General features: G+C 34.0%; 2 protein-coding genes across 2 annotated transcripts in view; both read right to left on the reverse strand.

The window, feature by feature from the left end:
- Positions 1–24,695, reverse strand: part of LOC138321581 (uncharacterized) — a 100,048-nt gene that overhangs the window by 21,507 nt on the left and 53,846 nt on the right. The window lies entirely within an intron of this gene.
- On the reverse strand, positions 15,160–22,828 carry LOC138322501 (uncharacterized). Its single transcript, XM_069266522.1, has 4 exons — positions 22,743–22,828; positions 20,017–20,059; positions 16,994–17,179; positions 15,160–15,773 (listed from the first exon to the last, which is right to left on the reverse strand). The coding sequence occupies exons 1-4, from the start codon at positions 22,811–22,813 to the stop codon at positions 15,576–15,578; spliced, it is 498 nt and encodes a 165-aa protein (XP_069122623.1). The 5' UTR covers positions 22,814–22,828; the 3' UTR covers positions 15,160–15,575.

A 24,695-nucleotide genomic window follows, 5' to 3' on the forward strand; every position in this document is an offset into this window, starting at 1 on the left:
CCAAACAGATTTTGAATAACTGTTCCTGATGCATGACAAAACGTCTTTACATATAAAATATATATATACATTGTATAAGTATATACAATATGCCATGGAAAATCTTCATTTGCAATTCTATTTGGATACTGAACAGCAAACATAATCCTACTTCAGGAGTGAAATAATGAGCTATCCTATATAAGGTTTTGTAGATACAATTGCATAACAGATAATCAATAATTGTTAAAATCCACTAATCGTCCGCTGATAATGTTCTACATAAAACCTAATTAGAGCGGATTACTCTTCGTGTTACAGGTAATCGTGGATTATATATTCTAAAAGGATTCTCAACTTTTTTTGTCTTGTTAAAGTTTTTCATAATAACATTTTCGATTTTATTAAATTTAAAATGTTTAAGAAAAACCCACAGTGCTGTTTACTGTAAAAACATTGTGTGTAGGTATACCCTATTCATATTTTATCTATTTTGTCAGAAAATACGTACTAGTAATTTTAGATTGAATTGATATATTTCTTTTTGTCACATTTTGTGAGATTTAGTAATCTGACGTTTTGCTTTATCTAATAGAACAAGGACTTCTAAAGAAAGATAGATAATTCATTAAGCATTAATATGCTCTATATTTGATCTCAGCATTTGGTTACCCAAAAGATTAAATACTTACTTTGCCTTTGCTTTTTGATGTATAATGTTGCAACGAAATTTTCCTGTTTCGATACTATCTAATGTTTTAAAAAATCTTTACAATCTAATAGTTTTCGTTCATACTTACGCTTTGTAATTAAGTCTGAAGTATCTGAGTTCGGCAGTTCTTCTGTTAACGAGAATGTTCCGTTATTACTCGAAATTGCATTATTTTCTGCAAAAGGAATAATATGTTTACAGTAAACTTATGCTTCCGATTACTCGACCTGAACTGCACAATTATATATAAAATGGCTGTCTTCCTTGATAGATAATGAACATATTGCATGATCTTGTCAAACGCTCCCACTGGAAATCCAATCGATTTAATTACAAATCACAACTATATATGGACATTATAAACTTACAAGTTATTGATATTTCAGTACGGAAAATATATAGGAAATATATTGCAGAAAAACAACTTACTTTTGTTCTGCCAAGAAAGCCCAGGGATGTTAGAAAACACGTATGCGCATGTGTAACGGTACTAAACGTTTTAACTTAGCCATTCTACGCAGGTAAAAGAAATTCGTAAATATAAATGATTTTCCTTTTGTAGTCATTGCAATTTATTTATTTTATCTATGTGAAACATATTTTATAGAACAAGACATCAATTGATTCTTGTTTGTAACACTATAAGATGTTGTTAATCGGACTATATCTTATCTAGCAAGTTAAAATAGATCCGTGACGTACACGGGAATGTGCTGTCGATAAAAATTATGCAATCGTGTTATAAAATATGTTTGATGTTATTAAATAATAATAACTGATGTATGAAAAAGAAAATGATTGTAAACCTTGCGATAATGCCTGTATAAACAAAGAACTTTTTTTAATTTGTATTATGTATACATTGTACCCAAGGTATTAATCAGGCAAAATATCAACCAAATCGCTCCGATTCTCTCGAAAATGTGCAATTTAGGAGAAAAACACCTGTGGTGTCAGTAAATTACATTTTGAACCAGGAATGCACGATCTAGGAACTCGTTATGAAAATAAAGAATTGAGTTTCAACTCATTTGTGCTTTTTAATCTTAAATTCGTTGAACATTTATCACACATTGCTTTCTCTCCTAAATCATGATTATTTTCAGCTGGTTATATCATCGAAGTCTTTCAAAATATACAAATGTAAATGTTAATGAGAAGTTCCTTAAATGTAATCATAGCTGCCGTTTTTGTTTGCCCTGGAACAGATAATGTCTTCGGTAGGAAACAATATTAGACTTATTTACCCTTCATATTACATAATGGACAGGTCTAATCTTTGATTTAGAAGAGTCTATGTGCAAACAAGGATCTAACAAACAAGGATCTAAATCATTTTGAAATATTTCAAATCAAAGAAATGTAACATATATTTAAATACAATCATTTCAACGGGTTAACATCAACGAAATATGTGAAGGCAGGTTGATTTCCAACTGCGATGATCATAAGGTCAAAGTTCAGCAGGCGCTTGAAGCACGAGCTCAAGGTTAAAGATGATTTAGAATGTCCAATTGGACATTGCAGGTTAATGTTTTTGTTAACGTACGCAGATTGTCTTGCCCTAGGTAAGACAGAGAAATCTTACCATCATTGGAAGTGCACATACATATGTATCTCTGTCCAATGGGGTAGAGATACTTTTTTTCTTCCAAATTTCACAGAGTTATTCTGTATTTGTTGTTGTTGCTAGCAAAAAGCCCAATTCTGTCGCACATTGGTGGTGTATACGCGGCATGTCAATAATTTCATCATCGATTTTGACGATAATGCTATGAAAAAGCAACAACCCCCCCCCCCAAAAAAAAAAAAAACAAACAAAAAAACAACATTACCGGTAATTTAGACACCATTCGGCTTTCGTACCTTCTCACTATTTTATGATACACATGATCTCAACAAAGGATTTAAATTAATTTGAATAAATTACCTTATTGAATGTTCTTCTCTTTAACTATACAATGTAATTATAAAACCTATAAACGTGAAAGATCGTTTGTGTAAGGAAGGGATGCAATATATGTGTTATATTTTATATTAGTGTAACATAAGATTTTTGTGTCACACAGAATGATTTCCAATAGCTGTTAAAGGCCTACTACATGAGTATAATGATAATGCGGATAAAAAATATCGACCTGATTAAAATCAGCTGCTTGTTTCTCCGCTTACTTCGTGCTACGCTATGTACAGTAGCACGGAATAAGCGGAGAAGCAAGTACCTGATTCTAATCACATGGAAAAAGCATCTAAACGACTGTTTTTATCATATTTTTTCTTTTTTGTTTTCAATCCTCAAGTAAGATTGTTACTGGTCAACATTCAGAAAGAAGTGTGTTTATTATGATTTTTATCGACTTTTATGTCTTTCAATTTCTGATCAAATCCTAATTTAGAGCTCATCTAAAATTGGTGTTTTACATAAGCTATCATGTCAGGGCGCTGACCAGGATGTAGTGTCAGTTCTTCCCACTGTGATGTTGCAAGGATTTTGCTTCGATACATTTTAAAAGAGATAATGATACATACTTATAATATACATGTAGTTAGGTTGAGAAGTATTCATGTTAAAACACTGTATCTAGTTCGACATTACGCCCCTACCTCCTTTATAAAAGAAAACAAGGTACAAAGTACAATTGAAGAGGTTCAGTTCTTTGTAAAATAATTTATAAATGTGTCTCCGTCTTCTGTCTTTTCTTGCACTGAGACTTGATTTATTTTTCCGCTTCTGCTGATTGGTGATGCTGAACAACGATTGCGATTAGAATGTAAGCCATAATGGTTGTTTCCCATATTTAAGTCAATATCGTATGAATGATGAGTTTGGAAGTTCAGAATTTGTTTTAATCATGGCAATCACTGGACAATATAAAGACATGGGGATTATGCAGACATTTAAGCATTATTCTCAACATATTTTGGGTTTATGAGGTCATAGACAAAAAACAGATTTACAAAACATGGAACAGCCCGATTTTTGTCTCGTTTGTACATTCACATTTTAAAAATTGAAAGTCGTTCACCAATGAGAGTAATAAATAAGACGGAGACAAAAATACACGGTAAGTTTTTGGTTTTATTGGTTTAACATCCTACGTATTAACAGCCAAGGTCATGTAAGGACGTGCCAGGTTTGTTGGTGGAGGAAAGCCGGAGTACCCGGAGAAAAACCACCGACCAGCGATCAGTACCTGGCAACTGCCCCACATGGGATTCGAACTCGCAACCGAGAGGTAGAGAGCTTGTGGTAATATGTCAAGACAGTTTTTTTTCAAAAAATAATTTTATTCAAGAATTAATTTATACATACGAATACGAGCTTGTGGTAATATGTCAAGACATATTAACCACTCGGCCACTACGGCCCCATTCACACAGTGAGAATGGTATGAGTGACAAGTAACAAAACACAGTAATTCGTTGTTCTAAAACGAAAAAATATATAATACATGTAGCTATGTTTATATTAAGATAATCATTTCCTATTAGAAATTTATCTATCTAGTTGGGCTATCGAGTTTTCTGCTCATTTGCAGTGTACTAAATACTGGAAAACGCTATCTTCATATTTCTCATGACCCGTGATTTATATAGATACACATGTAGCTGGCTTTAGTCCTATGTTTGCTATAGAACAAAACCAGACATGCTGATGACAGGTATATAACAGAGATATCTCTTTAATTGTAATTGCTATTTAAATCTAACATGTGAACATACTCACATAAAAAATATTTACCTAAGCCATAGAGTTTGGAGTTATTGTTTTATCGGTCACTAAAATACAATGTTATTGGCTATACACTACCAAATACTAACATACAATGTATTACAACATTAGCAATAAAATACAATTTAAACTGTTATTAAAGTTGAAGGCCATCCATAAGTGATGTCGATGGAAAGTTTAACTCTTTGATGTATTTAAGGATTAACTTGAATAGATTTTTATGTTATGGAGATATAACACAAAAATCTGAGTGTACTCTAAATAAACCACGAAGCGGTTTATGATGAGAGTACACTCAGATTTTTGTGTTATATCTCCATAACATAAAAAATCTATTCAAATTAATCCTTATAATTCAATTTACTAAAGATAATCTCTTCAACATTTAAAATTCATTTTGGGACTCTTTTGTCTATGAAATTATTACGCCGTCATCTCAGCCAATCAGAAGCGACGTTACAAACGGCGACGCCATTTTTTTCCTTTATGGGCTGATAAAGTAAATTTTTAAGCCAATGAAAATGCTCGTAACAAGCAAAATTGAATTATAAACGGTTATGGCTAAAAGCTGGTAAAGCTTAATGATATCTAGGATTTTGTCGTGTTGATGCGGGTTAAATAGTTAAATAAAGTGGGTTATTGATAATAACTGAAGTGTTAAGGTAGATACAATGACGTGATAATAAAAAAAAATATATATCCTAAAAGGAATTTCATGGTGTTCGTCTTGTCTTTTTTAGCAACAATAATCTGCACCATAACTAGCCTGTGTTTAATGCATTTAAAGTGCTTTTTGTGTCCGTGTGTCCATCATCCAATACGGTTGGATACATCTCAAACAATAGCATGTGTTTAATCAGTATCAAAGATAATTTAAGATTTATGACACAAGCAGTATCACTCACATAATAGAACAAAGACAAAATGTGTAATGTGTTATTTGTTTCTTCTATTCATAGCAATTAAGAATGCAAATTGATAAAACAGGTCCGTTTATGGCATTACAAAAACACACTGGTAGGTTAATTTGTGTTATACGACAAAAATTGTCATAAGAAACATTACTATATTCTGTACGTCGTCGTTTGTAGATAATGTCTTTAAGTCTACCTATACATGTATAACAATTTACAAAACCCTGCGGAATTGTTATAACTACATTAACTCAAAATCAGCTATCTATTTATATTTAACATAAGGCTGCCAACAAAAAAATAATACTGAGACTAATCTAATGTGACCTCTTTTAAAATCATAAAATGACACACAAAATACATTCAGGTCGTTAAGATATGTTGTATATGGCACCAATATACCATATTGCCGGTTATTTTCGCGGGGATGATATTTTCGTGATCTCGTGGGACATTGCTGTGATCGCAAAAATTCCATCCGCGAGGTATCAAGAAATGGTTGAATGATATATACCCTTAAAGTCTTGTCGCGAAAATTTACAATCGTTATTTTTATATTTTCTTATATATACATGTAGCTAAAACCGGGAAATATATGACTCGCGTTAATAACGTCTATACCGCATAAGCAAATAAAATCGTCAATTTAATTCCTATTTAATGTTAAACAAAGCAAGTTCGTGGCCATTTACGTCTATACCGCTTAAGCAAATAAAATCGTCAATTTAATTCCTATTATTGTTAAACAAAGTAAGTTCGTGGCCATTTAAGTCCGCGTCTTCATGTTAACGATGTTTTATGGCGATATTATTTCACGACGTATATTCATATTGTTCTACAAGGTGAAGGAGGAAAGGTTTCAGATCGGGGGAGTGGACATACCAACTGTTACAGAGAAGCTAGTAAAGAGCCTTGGCAAATGGTTTGATGGTTCACTCAACGACAGAAACAGTGTAGTGGAGATGAGAAAGCAGGCAGAAGAATGGATGAAGGCAGTTGAGAAGAGTGGACTCCCAGGGAAATTCAAAGCCTGGATATACCAGCATGGCGTACTACCCAGACTCTTGTGGCCATTGCTTGTCTACGACGTACCACTTACATCTGTAGAGGCAATGGAGAGGATGATCAGTGGACACTTTCGAAGATGGCTGAACATTCCACGCAGCTTCAGCAGTGTAGGCTTGTACAGCTCAGGGACCAAACTCCAACTCCCGCTCAAATCGTTAACGGAGGAGTTCAAGGTTACCAAAGTACGTCAAGTCATCATGTTAAGGGACAGTGCGGATGACAAGGTCAGAGAAGCGAGGGTCGTTACACGAACAGGAAGAAAGTGGGACCTAAACAGGCTTTGAAGGAAGCAGAGGCAAGACTTCGTCATAGAGATATCGTAGGGTCCGTGGCATCAGGGCGACTTGGCCTGGTGACCATCGCAAGGCCAAGGTGGGGAAGTGTAAACCAACGGACACGTAGGGACATGGCCCGGGAAGATATTAGATCGATGGATGAGGAGGCTAGGCAGGTGAAGGCAGTGAGCATGAGACAGCAGGGTAGCTGGACTCACTGGGAGGGAGTGAAGCAGAAGAAAGTATCCTGGAATGATATTTGGAAGATGGAAGGTCACAGACTTAGCTTCCTGCTGAAGTCAACCTACGATATACTGCCAATCCCAACCAACCTATTCACCTGGGGAATCAAGGACTTCGCCGAGTGTGTATTTTGCAGGAAACCAGCTAACCTGGCACATGTCCTCACATCATGCCAGGTGACACTTTCTGACGGAAGATACATATGGCGCCACGACCAGGTCCTCAAGGAGGTAGCAGCAAGTCTAGACCGTGCAAGGAGGAAAAAGCGGTATCAAAAGGGCCCTACGCCTTTTAGGGGTAACCGGAGCAGAACGGAGGAACCTGATAGTAGCAGTTAGCAGGCAGGCAGAAGTTGCTTCCAGTTGGATCTGGAGGATGAGGCATGAGAAGTGGATTGTCACCAGCAACAGTGCTAGCCACAAGGTGACAAATGGCAGAAAGACAGACATCGCTGCCCGTGGCGATGAACAGGCAGGAAAAAAACAACTACCCGCAATAACATCAAGCGGATGCGATAGCCGACCGGTCCCTGGTTGGGCCTAATTAACCCAGCCGGCGCACCTCTGGAGGACGTCGTGGAAAGCTCCTAAACGTCTAAGGAAGATAGATCCACCTGATGAGGGGACCGGCCAGCATTGGAGTCATCTAATGTATTTAAGGTACTGCATTGTCGCGGTGTGTTTTCAACCTCTGTTTTTGAAATAAAGGAAAATTAATAGCACGCAAAAATAACTTGATTTTCAGTATCATATGTGTTTGTCGTGAGATGTATAACTATACATCCACTGCCAACATTTCGTGATGACTGGATATGTTAATTACCTCATGCAGTCCTTAGTTCAATTGCAAATCGCATTAACTGATCAGATAGACTTCACCAGAACAAAGTTAAGAAATTTACAATTAGAACAAAGGACACAAAGAAGAACTTTGGCATTTAACCGGGAAAGAGAATAGCCTGGTCTAGTTACTATTTCAAAAATATATTTTTAATTACGTTAAGACAGGCAATTTCACAGTATTGCATACATGGTTTTAATGATATATGTACGTAGTTGAGTGATTGACAATCTTTGTATACAAAGAATCTTCTGTTGTCGTTGGTAGGTGTACACATGCGTGTGTTTTAGAATTGATATGTGAATAGCTTTATAACTGACAGTGCTTCTGTGACATTGACTGCTTATTTAAACTTACCTCATTCTTGTGATTACGACTCCAATCTACTCCCAAACATTATTTTATTCCCATTACATTGGTTATAACTTTGTAAAAGTATTATATTAGAAACGATTTGAAAGAGCATATATGCTTTACATAAATAGATATTGTTGTACTAACAGGTGCGTCCTTCGTTATCGTTTAACTTGTATCTCCTGGTGCGTTATAGAAGTTTAGTCGATATTTAAATGGATCAATACTATCGGAAAACAACCTATCGGTAAGTCCTCTGCTCAATGAAGACACTGTTCCGAAGATTGATTTTTTAAAGGTTTTTGTTAAGTCTTTTTGATAGCAAGCATTTTTTTTATATCGGTTATAGAATTGTTTTATATATTTTATACAATATTTTAAGTTTTAAAGGACTTTATAATTTAAATTTCTGAAATTACCATGGATAATGAATAAATAACATGAAAATAATAAGTACATTGTATACCATGGCTGATGTATGTGGAAAATAAACACCTGGTTCCCAACTATATTTGTGGGAATTGTCATATGGTAACTATTCTTGAAAAAAATATCGAACCCTTGCATGAAACTATATTTCTCTGCAGTATCAAAATCATTATGAGTTGAAATATAGTACCTTAGAGAAAAAGATATGGCAATTATAATGTATTTACCTTTAGACAAAAAATATCTACCCTTGGAAGAGAATCACAATTGTCTAATCCGAGGCTTGTCACAGGTAAAACTGTCGTGAATCTTCTCCGAGGGTAGAGATTTCCCTGTCTTACTCTCTACGTAGGGAATTATATTTTTTTCTGCCACTGAAATTTCCAAACAAATTAAAATCTATTTACTCTATTTTAAAAAAGTGAAGACATATATTTATCTATTAAACTGTTTTAAATTGGAGAATAATTTGACTGAAATTTCCAAACAAATTAAAATCTATTTACTCTATTTAAAAAAAGTGAAGACATATATTTATCTATTAAACTGTTTTAAATTGGAGAACAATTTGACATTCAAAAACTCAACTCGTTGCACGGTGACAAACAAGGATCTAAATCATTTTGAAATATTTTCTGTTGAAGAAATTTAACATATATTGTAGCAATTGATTTAAGTACAATCTTTTCACCGGGTAAACATCAACGAAATATGAGAAGGCAGGTTGATTTCCAACTGCGATGATCATTAGGTCAGAGTTAACACGCGCGTGAAGCACGAGCTTAGCGTTAAAGGTGATATAGAATGTCCAATTGGACAGCGCAGGTTACTGTTTATTTGGATACATCTGCTTTATCACATTAATATGTTCTACGTATACAGATTGTCTTGCCCTGGGTAATCTGCCCTGCAGGTAGGGCATTAGAATTGTACCTGCTGCCCCTATTGCATGATCGTAAAAGGCGACTAAATTTAGGATCTTATCTTTTCTCTTCTTCCTAACTGACTTTATCTTTCCTAATGCCTCCCTTGGCACCGCCTCACTTTTGGCCTTGAGTTGAGCGTTCGCCCCTGTGAGGAAGGCTCTGGGTTCTGTCCCCTGGCCGAGACACACCAAAGTCTATAAAAGTGGTAGTTTCTGCTCCTGCTTGGCGCTCAGCATACAGGGAGTGGGACGACTGGTTCGCCCGTTGTCAGTATAATGTGACCGGGTGGGGTGTGTTGCTTGGTGTCTTCGGCGGCATGCTTCAGTGATATAGCACTATAAAAAGGGCAACAGTTCCACTATACAAGAAGACACAACAGTATCCCAAAATACGCACCCCGCACAACATACATGCAATACACCGCATACATGGGAGGCCGTCCTTACATGACCATAGCTGTTAATAGGACGTTAATTAATCAAACAAACAAACAAACAAAGCCCTGGGTAAAACAGATAAATCTTACTCTCATCGGAAATGCAGATACTGTACTTGTGTATCTCTGTCAAATGGGGTAGAAATATTTTTTCTTTCAAGCTTCACAGGGTTCTTCTGTTTTTGTTTTTGCTGTTGCTATAGAAAGACCAACTCTGTCGCACATTGGCCGTGTATACACGGCATACATTGTCAATAATGTCACCATCGATTTTGACATTACTTTTGATGATAATGCGATAAAAAACACTTCTAAACGACTGTTTTCATCATTTTTCTTTTTCATCTATCCTCAAGTAAGAACTGGTCAACATTCGGCAAAAACAAATGTTGATCATCCAAAATCTTCTTCGTGGAATGTTGTGATGTATCAATTTTTATGCCGTTCAAATGCTGATCAAATCCTAATTAAGCACTCATCTAAAATTTGTATTTTGCATCAGCTATCCATCATGCCAGGGCGCTGACCAGGATGTAGTGTCATTTATTCCCCTGTGATGTTGCAAGGATAATGCTTAGAAACATTTTAAAAGAGGTAATGATACAGATTGATTTAGCCAGGTTCAGATGTAATCATGTTAAAACGCTGTATCTAGTTCGACATTGCGCCTCTACCTCCTTTACAGAAAAAACAGGACACAAAGTACAATTGAAGAGGATCAGTTCTTTTTAAAATCATCTTTAAATGTTTCTCCGTCGTCTCTTTTCTTGCGCTGACACTTGATTTATTTCCGCTACTGTGATGCTGAACAACGATTGCGATGGGAATGTCAGTCATAATGGTTGCGTCCCATGTTTGAGTCAAAATCGTATTAATAATTTAATAATAATATGAGTTTGGAAGATCCGGAATGTTTTTTTAGATAATCATGGCAAACACTGCACAAATATAAAGACATGGGGAAGTATAAAGACATTTGTTTCTATCCTCTGTAATGTTGTTATTTCCAGCAGTTAGTGTAATTTTAAACGGATAAACTTTTTATGCAAAAATATTCACACGAAGAAAAATATTTGACACCCACCCAGAACTATCGTAATTAAACCGAATAGTATTTAGAAGAAATTAAAAAAAAAAAAAAAAAAAAAAAAAAAAAAATAACAACAAACAAACAACAAAAAAAAAAAAAAAAAAAAAAAAAAAAAAAAACATTTCCCCATAATATCGACACCACACTATTCGGCTTTCGAGTTATCGTCCAATTGCCACTTTCTCACTCTTTATGATACCCATGATCTAAACAAAACAATTAAATTAGTTAATTACGTTATGAACTGTTCTTTCTTCAACATTTCAATGTATTTAAAAAAAAAACCATATAAACGTGAGAGAAAGTTTCTCTGTATAAGGAAGGTATATGTGTTATAATTCTACTTTTAGATTTGTTTCGCACAAGATGAATGTCAATAGCTGTTTAAGGCATTTGATAAACAAAAAACAATTATAATTCATAGAACATGTATATCGATAGGTTGTATCGATGATGTTACAACATTCACTGAGTAATACATATATGTTAAAAGTTAAGATTCACTTTGGTTGTTTTGCGGTCTGCAATTAAAACGCAGTAATTAGGACGACGGCGAGAAACATAAGACGACTCGCGGTATTAAAATTAGGAATTTGGTATTTTGATTAAGTAGTTCAGAAGGTAATGATATGTGTGACATTAACGGTAAGCAAATAACTATTGGTACTTTACAAAATTATCAATCTCGTTTTACATTCCCATTTTAAAAAATTGAAAGCTGTTTTGCAAAGGTAGTGGGCCTTTAAATCACACATGAAAGTAATAATTAGGACGGAGATAAAATAGACTTTAAGAATGGTGTTAGTAACAGTAAACATATCATAACAGTTGTGTTTATATCAAGATAATCATTTTCTGTTAGTAATACATCTATCTAATCAGGCTATGGAGTTTTCTGCACATGTTCAGAGTGCTATCTACATATTTCCCAAGACTCGTGATTTGTGTACCTTAGATACATTTAGATGGCTCTTGTCCAATATTGAGGCTATATGCTATAGAAAAATTGTCATGTCGATGACAAGTATATAACAGAGATATTTCTTTAATTGTACATGTAATTGCTATTTAAATTCAACATGTGAACATTGCACAACAATAATATTTACTCAAGTCATACACTTTGAACATATTAATTTATCTGTCACTAAAATATATCCCAATTGAGTATAATTTACACTGAGGCTCATATACTAACGTATTACAGCTTTAGCAATATAATACTATTAAAACTTTTATTAAATTGTTGGAGGCCATTGATGAATGATGTCGATAGCTGTCATTAATTGTTTCAATCTATAGTTTTAGTTAAAAGCTGGATGAGCGTAACGATATATGTCTTTCTGTCGTGCTGAAACTTAAATACCTTGTAGATCCTAAAACGAATTCCATGATGATGTTGGTTTTTTTATTATTTATTTATTTTTTTTTTTTTGCAACAATTCATTTGGACCCAAACTAACGTGCGTGATTCTTTTATGTCTGTGTTTTGTGTCTTACACTTAATGCATTTAAGTGGTGTTGTGTTTACACCATCTAATACGCTTCCTTACATCACTAACAATGTCGTTGTGTTTATTCAAGATCAGAGATAATTAAATGTATATGACACTAGCAGTGTCACTTTGATAATGGAACAAAGACAAAATTTGTATTTTTTTCTTCTTCTTTTATTTGTAAAATTTAGGAATGCAAAAAAATGATCACACAGTTCCATGTATGGTATCGTAAAAACCCACTGGTAGGGTAATTTGTGTGATTTGAGAAAAAACTGTCCATAATAAACATTATATGTTGTACATAAACAGGTATATCATATGAAATGTCAAGCTTTTATTTGTCAATAACAAAGAATAATTATATAAGTGGAAATCAACAATCTACTTATAAAAAACATAAGGTTGCCAACAAAAACTGAATACTGAGACTAATCTAATGTGATATCTTTTAAAATTATAATATGACACACAAAATACATTTAGATCGTTTAAATATGTTATAATATGGCACCAATATATCGTATTGCCGGTTATTTTCGCGGGGATGATATTTTCGTGATCTCGTGGGACAGTGCTGTGATCGCAAAAATTCCATCCGCGAGGATAAAAAAATTGTTGAATTATATATACCCTTAAAGCAATATCGCGAAAATTTACAATCGTTTTTTTTTTTTTTTTTTTTTTTTCTCATTTATAGCTAAAATCGCGAAATGTTTGACTCGAGTATATAACGGCTATACGGTATTAACAAGTAAACCCGCCAGCTTAATTTCTATATTAATGTTGAACAAAGTTCAATTGAGTTCATTAAAGTTCACGTCTCCATCATTTTTAATGACTTTTTTATAGCGATTTTATTTCACGGCGCATATTGTTCAAATGTACTTGTGTTTGAAACATTTTCGCGGTGATTCTCTGTTTGCCATTTCTAACTGTATGGGAAATAAAGGAAAATTAATCGCACGCAAAAAAAAAAACAAAAAAAAAACTCAATTCAATATCATGTTTATTTGCCATGAGTTATATAAGTACACGTATACACCCCCACCCCATTAGCCTTTCCTCGAGCGTAAATAGCGTAGCCCGGTTTGTACGATTAGCCCCGGTGCCCACTGCCAATATTTCATGATGAATGGATATACGCATGAGCCATTTTCATAATACTATCTCATCCGTCTTATATTACACAGCGCATTGACTGATCAGGTAGACTTCACAAGAACAAAGGTCACCAATAATAATTTTGGCATTGATCCGGACAAGAGACAAAACGTGGTCTGGTTATCAATTCTAAACATGATACAAGGACAGGTAATTTTCGACCACATGATAGCTTGCATGCCTTTAATGATATATTTACTTAGTAATGAGTGATTGACAACCTTTACATAGAATCGTCTGTTGTCGTTGGTAGGTGTACATGTTTGTGTATTGGAATTCATATGTGAATAGCTTCACAACTGACAGTGCTTCTGTGACATTGACTGCTTATTTAAACTTATCTCTCTATTATTATTAAGAATCCAACATATCTCCTCCCAAACATTATTTTATTTCCATAACATTGGTTACAACTTTGGAAAAGTAATATATTAGAAACGATTTGAAAGAGCATATATGCTTTACATTAATATATATCGTTGTATTAACAGGTGCGTCCTTCATTATCGTTTAACTTGTATCGAGCTCTCCTGGTGCGTTATAAATGTTTAGTCGATATTTAAAATGGATTAATACTATCGGAAACCCACCTATCGGTAAGTCCACTGCTCAACGAAGTCACTGGTCCGAAGATTGATTTTCAAGTTTTTTGTTTAATGTTTTTGATAGCAAACATGCTTTTTGTTTTATATATTTTATTCGATAGTTTAAGTTTTAAAGGACTTTAAAATTAAAATGTTGAAATCATACAATAAGTATTTTTGTTTATGTGGAAAATGAACATCTTGTTGCCAACAGTATTTGTGTGTTAAAACTTTTTTTTAAGAATTGTCACATGGTAACTTTTCATGAAAACTAAATTGTCGAAGCCTTGCATCAAACTACCTTCATTTGCAATGTATGAAATCAAAATAATTTGGAGTTGAAATATAGTACCATAGAGAAAAAAATATGGCAATTAAAATGTTTTTTCTTTCCGACAGAGAAATACTACCCTTGGAGGAGATTCCCGATTGTCTAATCCCAGGCTTGCCGAGGGTAAGACTGTTGTGAATCTTCTCCGAGGGTAGTGATTAAGAGTTGAAATATAGTACAACAGAGAAAAGGATGTAAAAATCAAAATGTTTTTTTACTTTTTGGTATTAATATCTTAACTTATTGATAAGTTGGTTGAGTCAATGTAACAAGAGATAACTTCCCAGTATGTGTGGGCCGTATGTGTTGCTGTTTTTCCATAGCATTGCGAAAGTTTGTTATTTCAGTACGAATTTAAATACTTAACGTATTGATGAGATACAAAATATAACAAGCCTTCCTGTAAGTTACACTGTCAATGTTACATAGCATTAATTAACATTGGATTAAACCTTATGTTGAACATTCGATCGATAAATAACGCAGGTTATTAAAGACATAACTCTGAATTATTCTAACATCTTTATTTAGCTTTTGATGAAACACTATACATTCTGCAATATCGTAAGTTGACCCTGACAATATACATATTTATGAAGTCTACAAATTCAAAGGCGAAATAGCACCACTCTATGGATCTTATGTAAACATATAGTTAATTTGACTAGTGCGTATACAAAAATGTTCTGTGCTTTTAAACAATTTCAAATTCAGTTTAAAGACAAAGTTCCAGTCCCATTAAATTGACTAACAATGGCAATATTTTGCAATGGCAATGTTATGCTGATCTTGAACCCTCTGAACACAGAAAAAATACGACATTCTTTAAACACGCTGGTATTTCATGAGATGTGCTTGGACTATGAAAAGACAATATCATAACAAAATGCATGCTCCCAAAACACGCACGCACTTTGCACATACAACAAACGGCCTTCATTGCTTGCGAAGATTGAAGAAAATAGGTCATCAAGAAGCTTTCATCAATGGCTGGGAAGAGCCTAATCTAATTGTGGTTCGCGTACTGTAGAACCTAAACGAATATGGCGCGTTCCAGGTAACACTGTGGGTCTGGTAACGTCCAACAGGTTCTCTAGGTTAACAACAATAGTGTGGAAGGGTACTCCATTCTTTACCATTAATCTGATATACTCCTGAAAGATACACAGACGGGTCCGGGCAGCAGAGAAAATGTCGTTCTGAAAAGGCAATGAGGAGATACCGCATCTTATTCTGAAACAAGAAAACTACATACCGTGTTCGCATTCAATATTCCTTTGAAATCGGAAATATCGAATTTCTGCTGAATTTGACACTACTTTATTGACTTTTCCTTGATAATATTGCAATCTTGAAAAGATTCCATTCCTACATAGATTTAGTATAACCTGGTCCTGTTGTAATTTATTTTTAACATAATTCTATACGAGACATATTTGTATTTAACCTAATCACATCGTTGATGCTTTTCATCAAGAAGAAATGCTACCGAGAATATTTGTGGAAGTTTGGTACATGAATGTGAGCATGAATGGTGTAGGTCTACTATGAGAGAATGTTATAAGGGTGTTTGGATGTGTGGTATATTTTAGGATTTGATTTATATTTGTTATCTAAATGTTACCGTTGCTGGGATTCATCGATTGTTGTCTTCCATCGTCCATGCTATGTATGTGTATTTCCGTCGCAGGTCAAATGTCGTGTGATTGGATGAGAGTTAGGGTGGGTGTGTCAATGTATCGTGAGCACTGATTGGTCCATGTGTTTTATATAGTTTCGTGTGCACGTGTGTTTTACGGGTAGTACAGGACTCCTCGATCTGAGACTACTCCGTTGTCGTGTATGGGCTGACTGTGTTGGTGTTTGTGTCTATGGTGAGTCTATGTAATATTGGTTGTATGTCTGCACTGTCCTAGTGTTATATCGTTGGGGAAGAAGACGGGAGCTGCCCCATTATGTATGTGTGTGTGTCCCAGCGGTGGCCTATAGGTAAGGGGCGACGTGTGTGTTCGTCGTTATATGTTATGTTGTTAATATATATTTGACTACAATAAACAATAAACCTGTTGAAATGTTTATGTGCGTTGTTTATTTCTTAGTAGGCTAATAGACACCCGAGACCCCTAGCCAGAACCTGGGTCACGTGTGATATGGGCGATACGCCTACAAATTAAATGGTGCCGTGAGCAATGCTTGGGTAAATTTTGGGTTGTTTACGCACGCACGTTTATATGTATATTTGTATTTGTGCTTCATGTTTCACTGTTGTTTTGCACCCGCATTTTTGACACGATGCTATCACATGGTGACGTGATGCTATCACATGGTGACGTGATGCTATCACATGGTGACGTGATGCAATAAAACATATAGTCTTAAGGCAGCTATGGCGTTCCAAATTATCATAAGAATAACTTACATGTACATTGAAGGACTGAGCCCATCGGTTGGGGTAAAGGAAGACAGCGTCGTTTATCCTGCTGACTTCAGTATAGCTCATCAGTAAGGAATTCATGAAATTCATTTCCTGTTCTAGAACGAAGTGATTCTGAACTTCTGCACATTGAAGTTGTTCCAGGATTGTGTGTTCTACTACCCAGTACAGCTGTAACATAGATCAATAGTGTTTTTATTCGCTATAGTAGAGAGGTATATGGCCACAAATGGGAAAATCGTGCATTTGTATGAAATAGCACGAGACTTGGCATGCAGGTAGTTATGACTATATAAAAGAGAATGAGGACGGGAGCCTTCGCAAAATGTCTCTACTTCCGGTACTTTTCACGATGGCGGCCATTTTCGTAGTGAAGTGAAACTAAGAAAACTAATGAAATAACAAGCGGCACCTTTTGATAAAAGCATGAAAGTTTGTATGTGAATAGCTTAGACAATCAAAAATAGGAATTAAAAAGTAAGCCATTGAAAAGGGTATCTACTTCCGGTATTTTTCAAGATGGCCGCCATTTTTGTAGGCGAGACTTAGAGAAGTAACGAAATAACCCGCTGCACGTTTTAATAAAAACATAAAAATTGGCATGTAAATAGCAAAGAGAATCAAAATAGGATTCAAAGCGTGAACCATTGTAGAAAAACTACTTCCTGTATTATTCAAGATAGCGTGCATTTCCGTAGACAGAACTAGCTAGCATTTTCGTAAGCAATACCGCGAGAAGGTAAGACATGACATATTGCAGTTTTTGATAAAAGTTGGTATGTGAGAAGCCAAGTTGCACTCATATTAAACAGAACATAATTTAGAATAATCGTTTAAGTTGATCTTGAAACATTATATCATTAAAAAGTCACTTCGACAAAGAGCATAATAAATAGTAACCAACAGTTATCTATTATTGATAAATTCATATAATTTTAGTCTTTACAAAGTTGATTTATTAAATAAAATGTACATGCAATTGATAAAAATATTCAAACTTTGGTATTTTTCTTACACACCATTGGTTATTTACCAGTTCAATCATCATTATTCTATAATTTGAATTGTACATTTTTGTATATCAATAAATAAACTTAATTTTCATATCACATTCTAAAAATGTCATACATCGAACTGATTTTTCTTCAAACAGGACACCTTCTTAATTAAGTAAACCTATTGTCACGTAGTTTTGTTTACAAATAACATTCAGATATTCAAACTATTTACAAAATCTGGTGAGGGCTGGTACATGTAGCTATTACTAAAAAATGTACAATTCTATCTTAGGATAAAGGTTTTACAATGTAATCATAGACATTTCGTTCATTCATTTCTATCAACTCTAGATCTGTTGGGTAATAAAAAGGATTGAATTGAGTTGTTGACTGGTACTTGTATACCCAATCAGAAAGTTACAGTAGTTACAGGTAAAACAATTATTGACCATGGGTAGATAAGAATTAGTGTCAGTGTGGCGAAATAGTTCAAGAAATGCACATCGAAACGTATATCTTGTCCCATTACTGTTCATTACCTTTATAAGGGGTTAAGTGGTCCAACCTGACGCTGTAATGCGCTACTACTATGTTTACCTACATCCCCAATACTCAAGCGATCATTATCACTGATGTTATATCCACCTCTTACAATTGTAAGGAATCTTCGCATTATAATGTCCGATGTCTTGTAGAAGTTGAACAAAATTGTTCCATGTCTTGGCACGAAGGAAAGCATATATAAAAACAAATATTGATTCACTACTTTTCCTTTTACAAGCATTATATGCGGAGACTATATCTATATGCATTATAAAGATGTTCAATAAGTATTGATTAAAAAACTTTGATATAAAGGTAATCTTTTTATGGCAAAACTTGTCAGTTATATTGATAAAAAGCTTTGATACGGAGGCCATCCTGTATGACAAAACATGTCATTATATAACTCAGATCAATTATTTCCATAATTTATCATACCAATACTACTGCATTGAACTTATTCAATTCTCACACCATTGCCAAATTGTAAAGTTTTACAACTTTTAAAAGCACACAAAGGCTTAAGGACTGCAGTATTTACAGTACTTCGATTCCCTATAACGAGCTCAACTACGAGGTCAAGTTCAATTCCACGAACTTAGAAATAGCGATTAAAGTATAACGTTTTCATACCAATACCGAACAATATCCTCCGTAAATAGGCAAGAAGTAGCGATATTTCTACCCGTGGAATTAACAACTATACATGTATAATTGGTAAGATTCATATAATAAAGATAGTGATATGCCGCCTTGGGACAAAGATAGACTAATTTATGATATACCGGATATTTTGATACTGAATTATCAGGTATGGGTTTCTCGTGTGAAAGCTGAAATCTGTACCGCTTCACAAGTACTAACTTACAACCTCATTAAGGAATACTGATCTTCTTAACATTATACTGACAATAGGCAAATCAGTAGATGCTGAGTGATAGCAAAGACCAGATCTATAATGTATAGACTGTAGTGCCTCTCGCCAGAGGATAATCTATATAACCTTATTTATATGCGCTATTACGTATATCAAAATCGAAAGTAATCCATATAATGATAGTACATTCCGATTATTCCAGCGGTTAATATCAATGCTAGTATAATGGAATACTTCATAGCAAAACTAAAGGCAGTTTAGGAGAAAAAACTGACCAATCACAGGCTTGCAGATACTTCCTTTGAAGTTTACAGATACAGCGATGCCCAAATCAACACAGTCATCCATACATATCGATATCCAAATACTTCAAAGTACATCAAGAAACAACTATATATATGCTCATCTGGGATCGCACACCGAGGCTTCAGTTTTATGAAATATCCCACGGGTGAATATAACGACGGTGATAGTAACCCCTGGGGTATCGAGAACGAGTAAAGCCTAAATTAACATTATACGTATTATGAAAATGGCAAGTCAATATCAAAATTTATACGCAAATTGTTGTAAGATGAATTTGTACTTACATACATCAAAATGATATGCCGGGCCTTTACGTCATTGCTAGTCCTTAAAATAAGACAAAACTTTTTTTTTTCTTTATAGCATGCAAAGCTATAACATTTGTAAAACTAAGAGTAGAAAACAAGAATGCATTTACAATGACGAAATATATCGAGCAAACAAGAATGAAAACTTCGAGTCTTATTTCATATGAAAGGAGCACAAATTTAAGATCTTATGATAAAACTACAAAACCCCACATCTCAAAAAATTTTAATGTCAAAATGTATTGCAAAACTACAGCGAAAGTCACTCATTTTTGGCTTGAGTCTTTACGTTACGCTATTGTTTTCAGTCGATGGATAACCATTTCTATGCAAAAGTAAAATTTCATTAAGAATAAATGTTGAGCTAATCTATTGAAATGTGGTTTTGGTAAATTAATATCATTTTCTACAGAGGTTAGTTTTTTATGATTTCTCAGAGACCGAAACAGAAATGTTAACTTATCTACTTATAAAATTAAAAATCTGAGTCGCTTCATAGATACTGTAATTACGAGTTTGGTGCTTTGTTAGTTTAACAGCTAGAGTTATGCAAGGACGTGCCGAGTTTGATGGTGGAAGAAAGTCAAAGTACTCGAAGAAAAACCATTGACCAGTGGTCAATTTCTGGCAACTCCCACACATGGGATTCTAACTCACGACCCAGAGGTGGATGGCTTTTGGAAATATGTCAAGATATTTAACCACTCGGCCATCACTGCCCCCAATTGTAATTACGAGTAACGCTCGACTAAAATAAGATATTACCAAATTAATCAATCAATCAATCAATAAATATAATTTATTTTAGTGTCACGCTTCGTAAAAATATACAGCCATTGATGAAATAAATGTACAAGTAATTTTTTGATGCCCAGCCGATATCGGCTTATGACACACTTAAATGTACATTGAGTTAAAAATCCTCATTGTTATACATATCTAAATTATGTTAAAAATCACATGTAAAGCACAAAAGTAAAATTTCATTATGGTATCATTTAAAATATATATAGTCAATGGGAGAGGCGTTGCGTTTAAATTAACGTAATCACAATGACGTATGAATACAAACACAGAACAGGTTTGGACTACTTCTAGTTCACGCTTCGATAAGATGTTGCGTCATAAGTTGACGGATTTCAATATAACAATAAAGAGTTTTATTAGATCCAATTAAATATGTATTTGACATCAAAACAAAAGATGTATTCAAGCACTTTAACGGTAATTAATATTCAGAACATCTGATTGTCTGTGAATAATTCTAGGAGCATCTAAGCGAACAATAGGTTAACAGATCATATACAAGTTTCCAGAAAAAAAAAAGAAAAAAAAACAAAAAAAAAACAGGAAGCCTATCCGAAACAGTATCATCAGCGTTACCACCGTTAGCATTCAAAATAAGCCTAATTAATATAAGCTTACACTCACGCAAACACTTGTCTATCATCCGTACAATAAAATAAAAGTCATGACTATGAAGAATTTAGTCTATATCGTATTCGTAGACCGATACATACATGACAAAGATTCAGTAGCTCAACGGTCATTCCATCAATAGGCTATATCACAGTAACTTTCCTCGGTTGAAAATCAAATATGGCGGTTCGCTCCACTTCGGACCGCATCACTACCCTGACAACGATACCGTACCGGTAGTCGTTCCGCCTCGGTTATCTCAATCTTTATTCGAAATGGACATTATTGATATATTATCAAATTGAAAAAAAACCATATATGTATTTTAAAAATAATTGAAAGGTGTCATTGTTATATTTCAAACCAAACTGCAGCTATAACATTCAACAATCGGAACTATATCTTCGGTCATCCTGACGACCGTAGTTACCCAACTTAGCAACCATCACCGTTTTAAAATTGACGTAAAAATAGACTTATTTATGTAAATATATAGATTGAACAGTATTTTGATTGCGTTAAAGGTGGTATGAACGCAATGGGATACAGACATATTCTACATGTAGCAGCGCTAACGCGCTACATTGAATATGTCTGTATCCCATTGCGTTCATACCACCTTTAACGCAATCAAAATACTGTTCAATCTCTATGTAGTACATATATAAATCTATATAAATCATGTCATGCCAAGTATGTCATATGGAAATCGCCGGGCGGGCGTGTACAACACCGTGCTATTTCATCAGAAGATCCGTGGATATATCAAATCACTGGATAAGTAATAACTTTTAAATTTTATTTAATATATTTCATTGACTTCGGATATTGAACTTAATACGTTTAGTTTAAATTGTGAAAATAATAAAAAAAACAAAAACAACTTTAACACGTTTTTTGGTTTGCTTGTAATTGCTTGTAATTGTAGAATTTTGGTTTTTATTTATGTGTTGTAATCACAACTCAGATTTATTTTTAATTTATTAACTTGCATATTATTTGACTAACAGTTTTCGAATGCGAAACTATATAAGCAGTAAAGGTGACATTGTCAAAAATAAATTATTCATTCAATTGTTTTCTGAAGGGAATGAGCCAACAGTGAGGTTAGGAAAAAACACTACTTTAAACAGAGTCTAAACCTTGAGTGAGTCACATCTGTATTGACGTTTACACCATGTGTATCGTTCAAAAATGTGTAAATTTCTTTATTGCTTCATAAAAGACTGCATAGAGCCATCTAGACTAAAAGCAAACTGGGGAAAATATGACTTTTATCTTACCCAGCTTGGTATGCCGACGAGCCTGTGTCATTTCTTGGAGTTCTTCCTTCATCATTGTGTTCGTCGTACATTTCGGTACTGCAAATATTTAACAACTTTAATTCAGAAACATTCCCATAACAAATAGAGGAAATAAAGAGAATTTGTAAACCACTTCTAGATCTTGTCATGAAGGACAAAATTAATTTAGATGAGATAACATGTAGTCCAGCAAAGATAGGGTGTTACCCCAAAATAATTGCAACAGAATTGTTCCTTTGTTTTTCAAACAGATCTGACTTTATTTTATATAAGAAAAAAAGTCGCCACAAATTAAAATTTGGGAAAGTGTTTTTCCTGACCCCCAAAAACCAGAAAAATAGGGATATTTGCATAATTTGCCAACTTTGAAGCCAAATATAAACTAACATGGTTATCATGAGATACTAGAAAATTAATGTATGGCAAGAACATTATAAGGACATCACAGATTGCCAAAATCATCAGTTGAAATCAACACAGGTAATAAAGTGTGACATCATGAGAATTGCATAACTATGTCCTTGTAACAGCCAAATATGTTTTTTTTTATTGTTAAGACAAACAATGATATTATCAACAATACCATTGATACTCATTTTGGTGGAATCTTTTTAAATTAAACCTGTTGATTAAAGGCTTTAAAAGTAAACCATTTTAGTTTCACTACCTGGGATAACATGGTTGCTCAAATTTGGTCTTTTGGCTTTTCCAATGATATTTTGTAGTCCAAACTGAATAATATGTCTTTTTATTCAAGAATTATTCAGTAAGTACCGTCTCCAGTGTTTAGATAGTTATTAGTTCAGATTCTATGTAGGCTATTCTCACCTAAAAGAGACAAGTATATCAAGATATCCCCCAAATATAAAAGACGTGAGGTCTATCAAATCCTCATTTAGTGCCAATGTGACTAAACATTTCTAATTGGCTAAGTCCTTCAGTTGAAATATCAAAAATGTGAATATCTATTTTGTCAATAATCAGATTGCAAAATCCTTTGGCAGATATTACCACCATAATGGAGCGTTCTTTTTAAAGTGAGATTGAAGTTTAGTTTTGATCAAATATTTGAATAGGTCAGTTTTTCATTTTGCCATAATGGAACCGTATGGGGGTTACACAATTTTCAATGAGATAAAGGAATAGAGTCAAAGTTCCATTTCAATTTTATAGCTGAAAATCATCACAGTTCTGGTTTATTTACTGGCAAAATATTACGACAAACGAATAAAGCATATTCGAAAAATAAAGATTTTTGTATTGTAGATTTATGGACTTAGACATATTTTGGTATTCAGCCAAATTAACGTTATAGGAAGTTTTTACTACTAAATAAGATGGACATATTTATAACGTTTTTACAACAAATGATAAAACTAACAAGTACAAGATATACAAAACAGGATATAACATATTTGGAAGCTTTTGCTTTTTTATTTTCCGTAATATCAGCTACCAAAATGGGTGTTTTGCCAAAAATCTAAGTACAAAAACACTTCAAATTGGCACGATCAGTCAACTTGACAGGTTAATGTTTCGGTTTTTTCTAGCTAATGTATTATCGATCATGCATTAATATCAAAGAAAAAGCAATCCTTTGATATATAAAATATAAACTGATATTGTTCAAATTAAGATATTTATAAATGTTTGCATCTAAAAAGAACAAAAAACGGTAATGTTAGCTAAATTCAAAAGGTGTTGAGCCGTTTGCATCCTTCTTTAGTTCTTGGATTGACTGAAATCATTGTATTATTTCAACTTATTTGTACTAACCTAAAGTTTGTCTTACTATATACCCGGTTTCAGATTTCAAGTATTGCAAAAATAGCAGATATTGTACTTTTAAAGTGGTTAAAAGTGTGATTTCTTTACATTTTTTTTCTGGTGTTGTAAAAACGTCTTTCCGAACATATGATTTTTGGCGATTTT

This window comes from Argopecten irradians, chromosome 4 (genome assembly GCF_041381155.1).
Source record: "Argopecten irradians isolate NY chromosome 4, Ai_NY, whole genome shotgun sequence".
NCBI lineage: Eukaryota > Metazoa > Mollusca > Bivalvia > Pectinida > Pectinidae > Argopecten > Argopecten irradians.